This window comes from Mus caroli, unplaced genomic scaffold (genome assembly GCF_978045245.1).
Source record: "Mus caroli unplaced genomic scaffold, Mus_caroli_1 scaffold_2, whole genome shotgun sequence".
NCBI lineage: Eukaryota > Metazoa > Chordata > Mammalia > Rodentia > Muridae > Mus > Mus caroli.
The window spans coordinates 92,079,947-92,099,339 of NW_028227257.1; the positions used below are offsets into that span (position 1 = coordinate 92,079,947).

The 19,393-nt window shown below is 35.7% G+C and overlaps 2 protein-coding genes across 2 annotated transcripts; both read left to right on the forward strand.

Annotated features, from left to right (window-relative positions):
* Positions 1 to 793: 793 nt before the first annotated feature.
* LOC110290161 (olfactory receptor 4P4-like) lies at positions 794 to 1,729 on the forward strand. The gene has a single exon (XM_021156644.1). It carries the CDS (start codon positions 794 to 796, stop codon positions 1,727 to 1,729), a length of 936 nt encoding a protein of 311 aa, XP_021012303.1.
* Positions 1,730 to 11,013: 9,284 nt separating this feature from the next.
* Positions 11,014 to 11,949, forward strand: LOC110290122 (olfactory receptor 4P4-like). Its single transcript, XM_021156606.2, has one exon. The coding sequence runs from the start codon at positions 11,014 to 11,016 to the stop codon at positions 11,947 to 11,949; it is 936 nt and encodes a 311-aa protein (XP_021012265.2).
* The last annotated feature ends 7,444 nt before the right edge of the window (positions 11,950 to 19,393 follow it).

Below are 19,393 nucleotides of genomic sequence, written 5' to 3' on the forward strand. Positions count from 1 at the left end.
GCTGTACATACACTTCTAGACTTCAAATTATCTGTGAATTACTGGAATTGTTCCTGAAGTGTTTGTATACTGTTAATGAATCTATATGTGCTGAAAGATAATCTTTTATACTAATGTGTAGATGAGCAATGCAAATAATTTTTCTTTCTTATCAAAATCTCCACGAAAAAAAAGTTATTATATTTTTACATTCTTAATTATCTTCAGAACATAACCCACTTTTTCTATTTTATTAACTTCAATAAGTGATTCTCATATAACTTTCAACTATCTTATTTGATGGAATATTTCTCATCAGTCATATAATTCTCATTTTAAAAATTTTAAAAGTCACAAATATTTTCAAATAGAGAATATTGAGTTTGCTACACTATTTTATGTCAGAGAGACATAAAATCCTACTAAGATACATAATTGTTTTGAATAAGATGTATTCTCCACATTATATTATATTATTTTCCTGTTTCAAAATTTTGCACACAAAAGAAGCACATTTACTTTGTATTGGAAAATTGTAATGATAATTTATATTTTAACAAATAAAAGATTTTCTTGATATTACTATTAAGATAGATTATTAGGGATAATAAATAAGTAACTATTTGACACACAAAAATCTAAATTTCAAACACCAAGGAATTTATATTGACTTATAAATTATCAACTGGAATATTTAACAATAGTTTCCAATACTTGTTTATAATGCTTACGTAGTTGTGATTTCATTGAAAATAATTTATCTAAAAACTTTTTTTCCATAGATACTCAATTGTCCTTGTATAGATTATAATAAATGGAATGCCAGAGGAACATATCAGAATTTCTTCTTATGGGGCTATCTTCCAAGCAGAACATTGAAGTATTTTGCTTCATGTTCTTCTTACTCTGCTACTTTACCATCTTGTCTTGGAATCTGCTGATCCTTTTCTCAATTAGATGCAGTTCTCTGTTCAACCAACCTATGTACTATTTCCTCAGTCATTTAGCTTCTACGGACATTTGCTATACCTCCTGTGTGACACCCAAATTGATTGTGGATCTGCTTGCAAAAAGAAAAACTATCTCTTATAGAAACTGCATGCTACAGGTCTTTGCCATGCACTTCTTTGGAATGATTGAAACCTTAATCCTGACAGTCATGGCTTTTGACCGCTGTGTGGCCATCTGCAAGCCTCTCCACTACAGGGTCATCATGAGCAGAAACAGGTGCTATGTCTTTATCTGGGCTTCCTGGGTTGGTGGTGTTGCCCACTCCTTTCCCCAGGTAATGATGCTAGTCTGTTTGCCCTTCTGTGGACCCAATGAATTAGATCACTACTACTGTGACGTTTTCCCTTTGCTGAAAGTTGCTTGCACTGATACCTACATCACTGGTGTCCTCATGGTTGCCAATTCAGGAACGGTTGCCTTTGTTATCTTTGTTCTCTTGTTTGGTTCATATGTAATTATACTGTTCACATTAAGGAATTACTCAGCAGAGGGGAGACGCAAAGCTCTTTCAACCTGTGGATCCCATATATCTGTGGTTATTTTATTCTTTGGACCTTCCATCTTTGCCTACCTTAGACCTCCTACCACTTTCCCTGAAGACAAAATCTTTGCACTGTTTTACACTATCATTGCTCCTATGTTCAACCCCCTCATATATACTCTAAGAAATACAGAGATGAAGAGTGCCATAAAGAAGGTTTGGGGTCACATGACATTTTTAGGAGCAAAACACAATTAATTTGCTTTACTAATAGAAGGTTAAAACACTGTACAACTATTAAACTGGTTTTAAATGAAGAGGAACAGTTAGTGTCTCAACTGTTCCAAATTTGCTCATTCATAATTAGCAAAAATGACAATATGAATAATAATTACTAACAAGTATTTTATTTTGAAACCTAGTAAGAAAATGAACATTGAAATTGTTATGGGTTAAAAAATGATTTTTAGATTATACAATCATTTTCTACATTAATTTAATGTTATTAGCTCCTTTAGTTGATTTATTTCATGACGATAAACATTTTTTTAAAGCACAATTTAGGAATAGATTGAAACTGTCTTCAGAAGGAATGTTATAGTAATGAAATTTGTATTGTGAGCAGATTTGTAAATAACACTCATATGATGATTCACTGAAACAAATCATTCTATGAAATGTAAAAAAAAAAAAGAGAGAGAATTTGAGTGATTCTGACACAAAATATTCATAATGAATTCACCTGAGAGCTGCTACCTTGCTCACTTATAAATGTCAGTAGCTTTATGCATAGTCCCAGTTATTGGCATAAACAATGACTTTCTGGACAGTCACAGTTTTGGCACATACAATGGATTTATGAATGATAACAGGTTTAGGATGAATATCTGATCTTGTCTCTTTAAATATCCTCAACTTGTAGAAACACTGAATAAGAAAATCTATTTTTTTCTTTTTCTCAGTAAAACTTATTTATTTGAGGAGTTCTATGTGTAACATGATTCAGAAAAATCAATGGATGCCAGATTTTCTGAATACATTTACATGAGAAAGGATTCAGTCTATTCTGATAAAATGATATAGCATCAGGAATTTCTTTTTCCTGATTTTACAATTTGTAACCTATTCATTAACATATAAAATAATTTTATGCATTGTGGTCTTTTTTTTTCCCAGAGCTGAGAACTGAACCCAGGGTCTTGTGCTTAGTAGGCAAGTGCACTACCACTGAGCTAAATCCCCAACCCTGCATTGCTGTCTTTTGATACATGTAGTTCTCTCACCCCCCTTTAATCCTCTTGTGAGCCTCCTCCCCTTGTTCAGATTCGATTTATGTTGTTTTTAAATAATTTTCATAAAACCATGTTTGGAGCATATTCTTTCTTGTCTCTAACTCCTCCTAGAACTTCCTTGCCTCTCTACGCATCCAAATTCAAATTCTACCCCATCTATCTCTCTCTTTCTCAAAAAAAAACAACAAAATAACAAAAAAATGAAATGGACAAACAGACAAGTCAAAATACCAAAACAAACCAAAAGGTATACAAAAACTCATGGAATACATGTTGTGTTGGCTAACTTCTCATAGGAATTGGGCTTATCCTGTTGTATAGTTAAAACACTCAGTGACACTTCTCTGGGAAAAATTTCACACACATTTTCCCTTTCCCATCAGGTATCAATAGGAAATAGTGTCCTTGTTAGAGAAAATTTTGTGTCTTCTTCCACTTTGCCATTTGGGATTTGGTCCAAATTGAACATATATAGGTGCTGACTTGCTCTCATACTCTCTGTGAATTCAGTTGTGTATCAGCTCTATTGTTTCTGAATGGTGCTTTTTCTTAGCATCATTTACCATCTCTGGCTCTTAAAACTTTTCTGTTTCTTCTTCAGGACAGATGCTGAGCCTTACGGGGAACAGTTTAATAAACACATTCCATTTAATGCTGAATATTCCAAAGTCTCTCATTCTCTGCACATTCTTCAGTTGAAGGTCTCTGTTTTAATTGCCATCTGCTATAAGAGGAAGCTTCTCTGATTAGGTCTGGGCGATACACTGATTTACCAATAGAGTAATTTTGTGATTGGAAGTAACTTTATTATTATGTTTTCTTAGCATAATAATAGTAGTAGCTGGATTCTTTCTTTTAAATTGTCTGTTTTTATGTTACATGTATTCCATTGCCTTCATTTGTCCCAAATTACTTGTTCCATTATAGCTTAATTTCTCTATGTTTTACTTTATACTTTCATATATTTATGTGCTTTTCTAGGCTCACTCTTTCTCCCTAAAACCTGTTTGCTTCAGTTTTAGTGGGGGTCACTTACTTGCCTAACAACATGAAGAGATATATACATTTCATGATTGATAGCCATTTTATATCTATTTTCAGAGAATTCCATGAGAGCTATACCTAGGATCTAACTGTGACCACTTCATCATATAATCAGGCAGATTCTATGAAGAATGATTAGTTTATATTAGTGGTGCTAACCAAAGGATGCAATGTAGATACCTATTTGTTAACTCTTAGACCTATCAATATTTCTCAATTGATCATTGCCTAGGGTCAGCTGTCTCTGACCTATATACATTTATTTCACCATTAATTTCTATTCATACTCTCACAAAGGAAACTGCTTATCCCATTTTTGTTTCTCATGGAAGAGTCCATGGACCTTTTATTTTAATGGTGAGGCTCTTGAATGTGTTGGAATTATGCCTCATGTTACTCAGTGCTGCCTAACAAACTGATGTGTAGACATTGGGCTGTGCTCTAGGATGGTAAATTTGTAAACTTTCTCTCCCTATATCTCAGTGTCTCCCTCACCTAACTTGTACTTCCATTTAGTTTAGTCATAAGAATAATGCAGGTTTCAATACAAAGAATATACTGGATATTCCACTTCAGCTTTTATATATGTGTAATAATCAAAACTAGAACAGGAATTAAGAATGTAGTTGTCATTATTGCATTATATAACTACATTCTATTTAATAAATTTACAGTCCATTTATATATTAATAAATACACCTGAAAAACAGTTTAAGTAAATTTGTTAGCTAGACAAATTAAAATCATAGACACAACATAAAATCCTTCCTCAGGATCTATTAATTTTCTTAATTCATAATTATTTAAACTTTAAACCAACTAACAAACCTGTTTACTTAATTTTTTATTCATTAATTTATTCACTTCTTGTTCTTTTATTTCTTTTCCCATTTTTATTGAAAATATAATATTTCTGATAAAATAACCCTGATTAATAATTGGATATATAAAATATTCATTCCTTTTTCTATAGCAAAGCATGTCTCTTCTTAATATCCTGGAAATATGTCCTTTTTTGATTTCAGGTCTTTAATCATTTATTTAATATTCTGCTGCTGAATTATTAATATCTTCCAAGTGTTACCTTTTATAATTTCTGGAATTTAAAGTAACAAATTAAAAACACACTCTCCTCCTATGTATGTTTCCTGGAGACTTACTGGCTCTTTATCCCTTTTGTCTTCATGATTTATTTCATAGTAAGAAAAATCAAGCAGTGATTTCTCAACCAAGTAGTTGAGAAAATTGTTGCTTTTTAATACAATTTTAACATTTTTTGAGAAGATCTTGGCTTTTAGTATTCCCATTTTGTGACTTTAAACAAAATAAAGTGGATTTGGTTTACATCAGGTAACTTCATTCTATAACTCTCACTCTTTTTTTTTTTTTTTTTTTCGATTTAATGCCCTTTACTACACCAGGTGTTAGTGTGTGTTCATGGAAGGAATATACTTGATATTATATCAATGACTGTAAATGGCCATGTTTAAATGACCATGCTTTGATATTGATGTTTCTTATTCCCACTGTGTTAACATAGGTAGCTATAGCCTAGGTTAGACTTGAGCTCCCAACCCATCTATTTCAGTCTCCAACATACTACACAACATACATGTTCCACCATGATCAGGAATATTGGCATTTTTTATATTATAGTTTTTAGATTATCCTAATTTTTGTCTAAATCATAAGGATTTTTGATATATGGTATGAGAGATTATATAAGGAATAAATAAACAAAGTATTTGCATTGCATAGTGGTGTGTGTGTGTGTGTGTGTGTGTGTGTGTGTGTGTGTATGAATTTGTGAGGGAATCCAGTCACTGATGTCTAGAGGCTGCTTAGTGGCTGGAATCTCTAGATCACTAGCAACGTCATGTGTGGCTGGATTATTATTTATAACCCTCATCGGGTGTGAACTTCAGCTTTTCTGTTAACTTGGCCCTAAAGAAAATTCTTCTGGTGAGTTTATAATTTGTTAAGTAAATCAGTCTTTTCTGGAACAGAAAGTCAACATACAGAATTAAGGACAAATATTTACTTTAGTCTCCATATTAATTTATAAAATGTACAGCAATTTTCTGTCTGTTTCTTACACAAAGTAATTTTAGTAATAGAATTAGGTGTTATGATTTGACTAATTTGGATCTATAACTGATTCCACTTATTTTAAATTCTTTCTTCCTATAAGAACTTGCAACTCCTGCTTAACCCAATCTTGGAATAATCAGGGCTACCAGATTGTAACCTCCCCCCTTAACTCAGGTTTCCCTATTAGCAAGAAGAGAGCATTGGGTGGATCCTGCTGCCCTATCATTCTGCCACTCCCACTGCTCGAGCCTGCAGCCTTGCTCTTCCAGAGCCAAACATGTGGTCACCTGCAATTTTACTCCAGGATGATTTGGTGGGAATGGGCCCCTTTCACTGCTTCATAACAGAATGTCGGAAATAGTAAAATTGAACCTTGATCAGACTGGTTGTCCCAGTTCCATCATTATCACGCCGCTTAACCCACCTCTTCTCTTCCAGATTCCAAGATGCCTTTCCAGACTAGAACCCAGACATTTGAGCTGCTGGCCGGCCACAAAACTAGATATTTTCTCTCTTCTTTTAAAATACGTTTTTGTCTATATAACTGCTTTTTTTCAGTAACAGAATTTGTAAAGACTCATTACTCGTAAAGTCATGAGCATTGATTTTGTTTCGTTATCTACTAATCTTAAACTGGCTGCCTATGTAGCTATGAAATTAAAGCTATCTGATGGAGCCCAGTTGGCTCCATAGAAGCTCTTGCATCCCTTGCATCTGGAACTTTCTAGTGGCTACCTCCAGTTCTCCATCCCCCCACTGCTACACACCTCAGTTCAATTTTCTAACCCACTGTACTCCTCTCCAGTCTCCTCCCATACCTGATTCTGTTGCTCTTTTCCCTCCCTCCTACCCTCTCCATCCCAGGTCATTCCTTCCTTCTATCTTCTGTGATTATTTTGTTCCCCCTTCTAAGTAGGACTGAAGCATGCACACTTTTGTCTTCCTTCTTCTTGGGCTGCATATGGTCTGTAAGATGCTCCAACATATATCAAGGACACATGCTCACTATAGTCATAGCAACCTTATTTATAATAGCAAGAAGCTGGAAAGGATGTTGAAAATGTCCTTCAACAGAGGAATGGACACAGAAAATAAGGTACATTTACACAATGGTGTATTAATCAGCTATTAAAAACAATAACTTCATTAAATTTTGGGGGAAATGGATGGAACTAGAAAATATTATCCTGAGTGAGGTAACATAGTCCCAAAAAGAACACTCACTGATAAGTGCATATTAGACCAAAAGCTCAGAATACCAAAGATACAATTCACAGACCACATAAAGCTCAAGAAGAAGGAAGAACAAAGTGTGGGTGCTTCGGTCCTTCATAGAAGGGGTAACAAAATACTCACAGCAGTATATGTGGAGACAAAATATGGAACAGAGACTGAAGGAAAGGCCATCCATAAACTGTCCCCACTTGGGGAGTCCATCCCATATTCAGTCTCCAAATGCAGACACATTTGTGGATCCTAAGAAGTGCATGTTTTCAGGAGCCTGATATAACTGTCTTCTGAGAGGCTCTGTCAGAGCCTAACAAATACAGAGCTGGATTCTCACAGCCAACCATTGTACTGAGCATTGGGAGGGCTTAGAGAAAAGACTGAAGGAGCTGAAGAGGTTCTCAACTCTATAGGAAGAACAACAATACCAACCAACCTTATTCCCCAGAGCTCCCAGGGACTAAACCACCAACAAGAGTACAAATGGAGGGATCCATGACTCCAGCTGCATATGTAACAGAGGATTGCCTTTTTTAGCATCAATTGGAGGGTAGACTCTTGGTCATGTGGAGACTTAATTCCCCAGAGTAGGTGAATGCTAGGGTGGTTAGGTGGGAGAGGGTGGGTAGGTGAAGGTAACCTTCTTAGTAGCAGAGAGGAGGGTGAATGGGATAGCTGGTTTGTGGAGGGGAAACCAGGAAGGGAGATACTATTTGAAATGTAAATAAATAATGTCATTTATATAATATTTATAATAAAAAAATCCTAGGAATATTGAATTATTCTTCCCAACTCTCAAAATATTCCAAGCCAGGAGTCTGAAAACACTGAGGAACATGCTCCCTGTAGTTGTGTGTCATAATTCTAAAATGTATCATTGTTTCTAAATAAATAAGATTTTTTAATTTAGAAAAAGCAAAAAAATACAAGACAAAAGGATGCAAATACAAGAAATCCATAAGGTCCAAATACTAACATCAAATTATGGCTACATCTTCAACAATGAGCCTATTGTGAACACTTCATACTGGAACTGTAACAACCACACATATAGAGACAGAAACACAGAAAAAGATACATACACACACATACATACAATTTATTGACTTCTTTTTTCATCTGCCACATTTCAAAGATTAATTTGGCTAGACTTACTTATCAGTGTGTGTAGCAATGAATGTGAACTTTAATATTTATTTCTCTGTTCCTTTGCAAATCCCAACACTAAATACCTAGTGAAGGAAGGTAGAAAATTTCATTACTGTTCTGTGACAGTTGACCAAAAATATTCAGATGCAAATCACAGAACTCATAAGAGACTATCTCTGTTTCCTTTCATGATGTTCTTTGCCTATAATGTGAAGATTCTCTCTGTCTCTGTCTCTCTCTCTATCTATCTCTCTTTCTCTCTCTCTCTCTCTCTCTCTCTCTTTCTCTCTCTCTCTCTCTCTCTCTCTCTCTCTCTCTCTCTCTCTCCCTCTCTTCAGACACACGCACACACACACACACAATTACATTTATGTCTCCTCTCAAAAATTAAGAATCTAACCCTCAAAAAAAATGTTTCTTTAAAGATACTCAAGTGTTCTTCTTGTTCTTCAGAGGAGATTTCTTAGAAGTCCTGAGGCTCTCTGGATCTCAACAGTAATATTGCCCTCTAGAGACATTGTGCTTTGAGTGTAGCTACTACATAAAGACTAGTGAATTGTAGCTTAAGTATCCATAAGAGGCTTGAGAGTGAAGAGTGCAAATGCTGACAACTGATAATTCTGAGGAGTAAACATCAGTTACAGAAAGCTTTTGAGGGAAGAGGTAGTCATACATTCATATATAAAGATGTTATGATTTCTTTTGTGTGTACTTGGCTCTTGTTGTGTTTTTAGAATTTACTATGTATCTGTGAATATTTAGATTTGAATATATCTATAAATGGTACTTTGGAAATGCCATCATCAATCTTTGGTAGACTAAGCATAAAGAATGATTAGGTTTCAAGATGAAGGACAACGTATCTACTGAAGGAATATAGCAGTGTATATCCAAAGATTTTTGAATCTTACTATTTTTATATAGTATTGGAATTTTTCATATGGAAAAGAGAAATGTAATCTTGGAAATGTTTTGATCTGTTAAATTTGTCAGGTCTGATTTATAGTCTTCTGTTTCATTTCAGGTGTTCATGGTAAGAAAAATCAGCAACATGAGCTACCAAGAAGGGTAGTTGTGTAATGAGGAGTATTAGACACTAATCAGAAAATCATCCAAAAGTCATGTGCAGATAATGTTCATACTGCTCTCTTGTAGGTATTCAATGTTAACTTGTTATTTTTAAGTTGTTAATTCATGTGTTATCAAAATTTGAACCAATGAGATTTGAGCCTGTTTTTATTTGTAAGTTTCTTTAATTACTAGATTTTTGTATTTTACTTTCCTTTTGCAACAAATTTTCTCCAGAAATAAAGCATAAATTTCAAACATAAATCTAATCTAATTTACTTAAAGAAATGAGACATTTACTATGGTTTGTGATGGTGCTATTTATTGTACAGTATCTTAGGTTAAGTTCTGGTATTTCACTAATTAAATGAGAGATATTTTCAAACCATGGGACCTTTAAGAATTGTTAATATAATAAAAAAATCTAAAATTAAAATTTTGAGTCATTATAATACATAATTACTTCTAAAGTTTTATGTCTCTATTTAAAGCCTCAAGTAGTTACAAAGGTCACTTTTACTGAAATTATAAAATATGGAATGTAAAGCTTAGTACCCTAAACATGGCTTGCAATGAAAGGTAAGATTTGCATAGAGGTATGGTTCCTAAATTAGGATTCAGTTTCATGTAGAAATTCCTTCTAGCTATCATTTAACATTTGCTAAAAGAGACAGAGGGGAAATATTTGGTTCCTGCCTTTCTCCTGGTCTAATAGTTTGATAATAAAACATGATAGTGTAGCTTCAGAATAGAGCATAATATATGTGAATATACACATAGGTTCTGAAACAAATACAAACTAATATTTTAATTACAATGCATATATTAAGATTATATAGTATCTTCAAATTTGTTGGCTGTACATACACTTGCAGACTTCAAATTATCTGTGAATTTCTGGAATTATTCCTGATGTGTTTGAACACTGTTAAAGAATCTATATTTGCCTAAAGACAATCTTTTATACTAATGTGTAGATGAGCAATGCAAATAATTTTTCTTTCTTATCAAAATCTCCACGATATAAAAGATATTATATTTTTACCTTCTTAATTATCTTCAGAACATAACCCACATATTCTATTTTGTTAACTTCAATATGTGATTCTCATATAACTTTCAACTATCTTATTTGATGGAATATTTCTCATCACATATAATTCTCATTTTAAAAATTTTAATAGTCATAAATATTTTCCTATAGAGAATATTGAGTTTGCTACACTATTTTATGTCAGAGAGACATAAAATCCTACTAAGATACATAAATGTTTTGAATAAAATGTGCAACTGAAAGCATAACTAAGATGTATTCTCCACATTATATTATGTTATTTTCCTGTTTCAAAATTTTGCACACAAAAGAAGCACATTTACTTTGTATTGGAAAATTGTAATGATAATTTATATTTAACAGATAAAAGATTTTCTTGGTATTACTATTAAGATGGATTATTAGGAGTAATAAATAATTAACTATTTGAAACACAAAAAATCTAATTTTCAAATACCTAGGCAATATATACTGATTTATAAATTATCAACTTGAATATTTAACAATAGTTTCCAATACTTGTTTATAATGTTTACGTAGTTGTGATTTCATTGAAAATAACTTGTATAAATCTTGTTTCCATAGATACTCAATTGTCCTTGTATAGATTATAGTAAATGGAATGCCAGAGGAACATATCAGAATTTCTTCTTATGGGGCTATCATCCAAGCAGAACATTGAAGTATTTTGCTTCATTTTCTTTTTATTCTGCTACTTTACCATCTTGTCTTGGAATCTGTTGATCCTTTTCTCAATTAGATGCAGTTCTCTGTTTGACCAACCTATGTACTATTTCCTCAGTCATTTAGCTTCTATGGACATTTGCTATACCTCCTGTGTGACACCCAAATTGATTGTGGATCTGCTTGTAGAAAGAAAAACCATCTCTTATACAAACTGCATGCTACAGGTGTTTGCCATGCACTTCTTTGGAATGATTGAAATCTTAATTCTGACAGCCATGGCCTTTGACCGCTGTGTGGCCATCTGCAAGCCTCTCCACTACATGGTCATCATGAGCAGAAACAGATGCCATATTTTTATCTGGGCTTCCTGGGTTGGTGGTGTTGCCCACTCCTCTCCCCAGGTTATGATGCTAGTCTGTTTGCCCTTCTGTGGACCCAATGAATTAGATCACTACTACTGTGACGTTTTCCCTTTGCTGAAAGTTGCTTGCACTGATACCTACATCACTGGTGTCCTCATGGTTGCCAATTCAGGAATGGTTGCCTTCGTTATCTTTGTTCTCTTGTTTGGTTCATATGTAATTATACTGTTCACATTAAGGAATTACTCAGCAGAGGGGAGACGCAAAGCTCTTTCAACCTGTGGGTCCCATATATCTGTGGTTATTTTATTCTTTGGACCTTCCATCTTTGCCTACCTTAGACCTCCTACCACTTTACCTGAAGACAAAATCTTTGCACTGTTTTACACTATCATTGCTCCTATGTTCAACCCCCTCATATATACTCTAAGAAATACAGAGATGAAGAGTGCCATAAAGAAGGTTTGGTGTCAGATGACATTTTTAGGAGCAAAACACAATTAATTTGCTTTACTAATAGAAGGTTAAAACACTGTACAACTATTAAACTGGTTTTAAATGAAGAGGAACAGTTAGTGTCTCAACTGTTCCAAATTTGCTTATTCATAACTAGCAAAAATGAGAATATGAATAATAATTACTAACACATATTTTACTTTCCAACCTAGTACAGAAATGAACATTGAAATTATTATGGGTTAAAAAATGGTTTTTTATATTATACAATCCTTTTCTACATTAATTTAATGTTATTAGCTTCTTGACTTGATTCATTTCATGATGATAAACATTCTTTTCAAGCACAATTTAGTAATAGATTGAAACTGTCTCTAGAAGAAAGGTTATAGTAATGAACTTTGTATTGTGAGCAGATTTGTAAATAACCCTCATATGATGAGTCAGTGAAACAAATCATTCTACAAAAGTTTAAAAAAAGTGAGAGAATTTGAGTGATTTTGACATAAAATATTCATCATGAAGTCACCAGAGAGCTGCTACCTTGCTCACTTATACATGTCAGTAGCTTTATGCGTAATCCCATTTATAGGCACAAACGATGACTTTGTGGACATTCACAGTTTTAGGCACATACAATGTATTTATGGATGATAATAGGTTTAGGATGAATATCTGAGCTTGTCTCTTTAAATATCCTCAGCTTGTAGAAACACTTTCAGAAAAATCAACACATGCCAGAATGTCTTAATATATATACATGTGAAAGGATTCTGTTCTATTCTGATCAAATTTTATAGCATCAGGAATTACTTTTTCCTGATTTTATAATGTTTAACCTATTCATTAGCATATAAAATAATGTTATGCATTGCGGTCTTTTTTTTTTCCTTGAGCTGAGGACTGAACCCAGGGTCTTGTCCTTGCTAGACAAGTGCACTACTACTGAGCTAAGTCCTCAACCCTGCATTGCAGTCTTTTGATACACATAGTTCTCTCACTCCCCTTTAGTCCTCTTGAGAGCCTCCTCCCCTTGTTCATATTCGATTTATTTTATTTTTAAATAATTTTCATAAAACTATGTTTGGAGCATATACTTTCTTGTCTCTAACTCATCCTAGAACTTCTTTGCCTCTCTACACATCCAAATTCATGTTCTCCCTCAACTTTCTCTCTCTTTCCCCAAAAACAACAAAATAACAAAATATGAAATGGACAGACAAGTCACAATACCAAAACAAACTAAAAGGTATACAAAAACCCATGGAATTCATGTTGTGTTGGCTAACTTCTCATAGGAATGGGGCTTATCCTGTTGTATAATTAAAATACTCAGTGACACTCAACTGGGAAAAATTTCACACAGATTTTCCCTTTCCCATCAGGTATCAATTGGAAATAGAGTCTTTGTTAGGAAAAATTTTTTGTTTTCTTCCACTTTGCCATTATGGGATTTAGTCCAAATTGATCATGTATAGGTGGTGACTTGCTCTCATACTCTCGGTGACTTCAGTTGTGTATCAGCTCTATTGTTTCTGAATGGTGCTTTTTCTTAGCATCATTTACCATCTCTGACTCTTATAAATTTTCTGTTTCCTCTTTAGGACAGATGCTGAGCCTTACGGGGAACAGTTTAATAAACACATTCCATTTAATGCTGAGTATTCCAAAGTCTCTCATTTTCTGCACATTCTTCAGTTGTTGGTCTCTGGTTTAATTGCCATCTGCTATAAGACGAAGCTTCTCTGATTGGGGCTGGGTGATACACTGATTTACAAAGAGAGTAATTATGTCATTGGAAGTCATTTTATTATTTTGTTTCCTTAGCATAATTATAGTAGTAGCTGGTTCCTTTCTTTTAAATTGTCTGTTTTTATGTTACATGTATTCCATTGCCTTCATTTGTCCCAAATTCCTTGTTCCATTATAGCTTATCTTCTCTATATTTTACTTTCTACATTCACATATTTATGTGCCTTTTTAGGCTCACTGTTTCCCCCTAAAACCTGTTTTCTTCAGTTATAGAGGGGGTCACTTACTTACCTAACAACATACAGAGATATATACATTTCATGATTGATAGCCATTTTATATCAATTTTCAGAGAATTCCATGAGAGCTATACCTAGGATCTAAATGTGACCACTTCATCATATAATTAGCCAGACTATATAAAGAGTGATTAGTTTGTATTAGTGGTGCTAACAAAAAGATGCAATGTAGATACCTATTTGTTAACTCTTAGACCTAACAATATTTCTCAAGTGATCATAGCCTAGGGTCAGCTGTTACTGACCTATATACATTTATTTTACCATTAATTTCTATTCTTACTCTCACAAAGGAAACTGCTTATCCCATTTTTGTTTCTCATGGAAGAGTCCATGGACCTTTTATTTTAATGGTAGGTTCTTGAATGTGTTGGAATTATGCTTCATGTTACTCAGAGCTGCCTGACAAAATGATGTGTAGACATTGGGCCGTGATCTAGGATGGTAAATTTGTAAACCTTCTCTCCCTATATCTCAGTGTCTCCCTCACTTTACTTGTACTTCCATTTAGTTTTGTTGTAATAATAATGTAGGTTTCAATACAAAGAATATACTGGATATTCCACTTCAGCTTTTATATATGTGTAATAATCAAAACTAGAACAGCAATTAAGAATGTAGTTGTCATTATTGCATTATATAACTACATTCTATTTAATAAATTTACAGTGCATTTATATATTAATAGATACACCTGAAAAACAGTTTAAGTAAATTTGTTAGCTAGACAAATTAAAAGTATAGACAAAGCCGGACATGGTGGAGCATGCCTTTAATCCCAGCACTCGGGAGGCAGAGGTAGGCAGATTTCTGAGTTCAAGCCAGCCTGGTCTACAAAGTGAGTGCCAGGACAGCCAGGGCTACACAGAGAAACCCTGTCTCAAAAAACCAAAAAAAAAAAAAAAACTTAGACAAAACCTATAATCCTTCCTCAGGATCTATTATTTTTCTTAATTCATAATTATTTAAACTTTAAACAAACTAACAAACCTGTTTATTTAAATTTTTTATTCATTAATTTATTCATTTCTTGTTCTTTTATTTCTTTTCCCATTTTTATTGAAAGTATAATATTTCTCATAAAATAATCCAGATTAATAATTGGATATATAAAATATTCATTCCTTTTTCTATAGAAAAGCATGTCTCTTCTTAATATCCTGGAAATATGTAATTTTTAGATTTCAGGTCTTTAATCATTTATTCAATATTCTGCTGTTGATTTATTAAAATCTTCCAATGTTACCTTTTATAATTTAAAGTAATAAATTAAAAACACTCTCCTCCTATGTATGTTTATTGTAGACTTACTGGCTCTTCATTCCTTTTGTCTTCATGATTTATTTCGTGATAAGAAAAATCAAGTAGTGATTTCTCAACCAAGTAGTTGAGAAAATTGTTGCTTTTTAATACAATTTTAACATTTTTTGAGAAGATCTTGGCTTTTAGTATTCCCATTTTGTGACTTTAAACAAAATAAAGTGGATTTGGTTTACATCAGGTAACTTCATTCTATAACTCTCACTCTTTTTTTTTTTTTTTTTTTTTTCGATTTAATGCCCTTTACTACACCAGGTGTTAGTGTGTGTTCATGGAAGGAATATACTTGATATTATATCAATGACTGTAAATGGCCATGTTTAAATGACCATGCTTTGATATTGATGTTTCTTCTTCCCACTGTGTTAACATAGGTAGCTATAGCCTAGGTTAGACTTGAGTCCCAACCCTTCTACTTCAGTCTCCAACATACAATGCAACAGACATGTTCCACCATGATCAGGAATATTGGTATTTTTTATATTATAGTTTTTAGATTATCCTAATTTTAGCCTAAATCATAAGGATTATTGTTATATGGTATGAGAGATTATATAAGGAATAAATAAATACAAGTATGTGCATGGGCATAGTGTTGTGTGTGTGTGTGTGTGTGTGTGTGTGTGTGTGTGTGTGTGTGTGTGTGTGTGAGTTTCTGAGGGAATCCAGTCACTGATGTCCAGAGGCTACCTAGAGGATGGGATCTCTAGATCACTAGCAATGTCATGTGTGGCTGGATGATTATTTATAACCCTCATCTGGTTTGAGCTTCAGCTTTTCTGTTTACTTGGCCCTACAAAAAATTCTTCTGGTGAGTTTATAATTTGTCAGGTACACCAATCTTTTCTGGAATGGAAAGTCAACATACAGAATTAAAAACAAATATTTACTTTAGACTTCATATTAGTTTATAAAATATCCAGCAATTTTCTGTCTGTTTCTTACATGAAGTAATTTTAGTAATAGAAATAGGTGATATGATTTGACTAATTTGGATCTATAACTCATTCCACTTATTTTAAAATTCTTTCTTCCTATAAGAACTGATAATTCCTGCTTAACCCAATCTTGGCATAATCAGGGCTACAAGATTGTATCCTCCCCCCCTCAGCTCAGGTTTCACTGTTAGCAAGAAGAGAGCATGGGGTGGAGCTTGCTGCCCTATAGTTCTGCCACTCCCAGTGCTGGAGCCTGTCACCTTGCTCTTCCAGAGCCATACACATGGTCACCTGCAACTTTACTCCAGGATTATTTGGCGGGAATGGGCCCCTTCCCCTGCTTCATAACCGTGTGTCAGGAATAGTAAAATTGAACCTTGATCAGACTGGTTGTCTTAGTTCCATTTTTATTCTACTAAGTCCCTCCCCCTCTTCTCTCCCAGATTCCAAGATGCCTTTCCAGACTAGAACCCAGTCATGTGAGCTGCTGGCCGGCCACAAAACTAGATATTTTCTCTCTTCTTTTAAAATATGTTTTTGTCTATATAGCTGCTTTTTTCAGTAACAGAATTTGTAAAGACTCATAACTCTTAAAGTCATGAGCATTGATTTTGTTTTGTTATCTACTAATCTTAAACTGGCTCCCTATGTGGCTATGAAATTAAAGCTATCTGATGGAGCCCAGTTGGCTCCATAGAAGCTCTTGCATCCCTTGCATCTGGAACTTTCTAGAGGCTACCTCCAGTTCTCCACACCCCCCCCCCACTGCTACACACCTCAATTCAATTTTTTGACCCTCTGTACTTCTCTCCTGTCTCCTCCCATACCTGATTCTGTCACTCTTTTCCTTCCCTCCTCCCCTCTCCCTTTCAGGTGCTTCCTTCCTTCTATCTTCTGTGATTATTTTGTTCCCCCTTCTAAGTAGGACTGAAGCATGCACACATTTGTCTTCCTTCTTCTTGGGCTGCATATGGTCTGTAAGATGCTCCAACATATATCAAGGACATATGCTCACTATAGTCATAGCAACCTTATTTATAATAGCAAGAAGCTGGAAAGGATGTTGAAAATTTCCTTCAACAGAGGAATGAATACAGAAAATAAGGTACATTTACACAATGGTGTACTAATCAGCTGTTTAAAACAAGAACTTCATTAAATGTTTAGGTAAATTAATGGTGAAAGGAAATAAAACTTGAGTCCTGTGATTCATGTAATGTATGTCAAATAGCCCAAAGAGTTGTTTGTGAGCTTTGAAACCTGGGGCTGAGAAAATAGCAGAACAGGCCAGGTCATGCCCAGGCAGGCCTGTTGTTACATGTCCGGACTGGCCTGGCACCTCCCTATCTCCCACCCTTCTGACCTACGTTAAATGTTAACAGGCTGCTGATGTTTAAATAGACCAATCATGTGAAACTGAGCCAATTCCTCCCCCAGCCCCACTCCTTTTCTATAAAAACCCCTAGCTTCCAAGCCTTGTGGTCGAATCCACTGTCTCCTGTGTGAGATACATTTCGACCCAGAGCTCCGCCATTAAACTACCTTGTGTTGTTACATCAAGGTGTTGTGTTCTGTGCATGATTCTTGGGTGCACGCAGAATCAGGAGTTGATTGGGGGTTCCCCACTAGGTTTTTTCATTTGGAGGTCCCAGCGAGATCTCTGTGACACCCAAGAACCTCGAAGGACCCCTTGGAGGTACGTTTGTTTGTGTGAGTCTTGTATGTTGTCTGTTGTCTAGTTGTCTAAGTGTGGCATGGATGAATTTGTGACTTGGTTTTTCAGTTCTGAGATTGTGGTTTTGAGTCCCACCTGTGTTACCTGTTCTGGTATTCTGTATTCTGGCAGCTGCCACTGTGGACCATAAGGACCCTAGTGGCTGTGGGAAGACAAAGGTCTATTGCCCCACAGGTTGCACCCCTGGAAGACATTCCGAGGAGACCCTGGAGGGAGTGCCCGGGGTGCAGTACAGTCAGGAGGACCTGGCTGTTGTCTGGCAGAGTGAAGAAGAGTGAGTGTTCTTTCTGCCAGAGAAGGAGTGTATGCAGAATCCTGCTCCATCAGAGGTAGTGTTTGGCTGGCTGTATAAGTCCAGAACCGGACGAGTGTGTTTAGATGTCTTAGTGTCTTCCGTCTCTGTCATTGTGTTGTGTTTATTCTTATTCTTCACTATGGGACAGACCGTGTCTACTCCTATATCTTTGACTAAGGACCATTGGACTGACGTTAGGGCTAGAGGATGAAATTTGTCAGTAATAGTGAAGAAAAAGCCATGGATGACTTTCTGTTCCTCGGAATGGCCTGTTTTTGGAGTAGGTTGGCCACTGGAAGGAACTTTTTACTTACCCACTATAAGGGCTGTGAAGGCCATTGTTTTTCAGGAAGGGCCAGGGTCACATCCAGACCAGCAACCGTACATCACAGTTCAGGAGGACTGCGCATGCTACCCACCCTCGTGGGTTCGCCCATTCCTCCTGCCTCTCCGCCCTGGCACCAAGATCCTAGCCATCTGAGAAAATGATGAGAAAGAGAAACTGAAACCACTGCTCTCGGGGAGATGATGAACACAGCACACCAGTGACGAAACCCCCAAGATCTATCAGAGATTGAAGAACCCCCTGAGTGGCCCGACACCCCTCAACCCCCACTGTATGCTCCCAAGCCCCAGCCTTCAGCTCCCTCGGGACCTCTGCCTCAGGCCCCGGCCGGAGGGGGGGGTCCCTCCACAGGAACAAGGAGCCAGCGAGAAGTCGCCCCTGAGGGGCCTGTGGATTCAACCATGGCGCTCCCCCTCAGGGCTATTGGTGCTCCCCCTGCCTATCCGAATAATCTACAGCTCCTACAGTATTGGCCTTTTTCCTCTTCTGACCTCTATAACTGGAAAGCTAATAATTCCCCTTTTGCAGAAAACCCTGTAGGACTCACTGGGTTGGTTGAATCATTAATGTATTCACACCAGCCGACCTGGGATAACTGCCAGCAGCTTCTGCAGACTCTATTCACAACCGATGAGAGAGAGAGGATTCTCCTCGAGGTTCAGAAAAACGTCCAAGACGAGGCTGAGGCTGGGCGCCCTGTCCAAACTCCAGCTGAGATAGATGAAGGATTCCTGCTAACCCAGCCCCGATGGGATTATAATGTGGCACCAGGTAGGGAACGACTGTCCAATTATCCTCGGGTCCTAG

Excerpts from the sequence above, each read along its gene's own strand:
- LOC110290161 (XM_021156644.1), top strand. The coding sequence starts at position 794 with ATGGAATGCCAGAGGAACATATCAGAATTTCTTCTTATGGGGCTATCT.
- LOC110290122 (XM_021156606.2), top strand. The coding sequence starts at position 11,014 with ATGGAATGCCAGAGGAACATATCAGAATTTCTTCTTATGGGGCTATCA.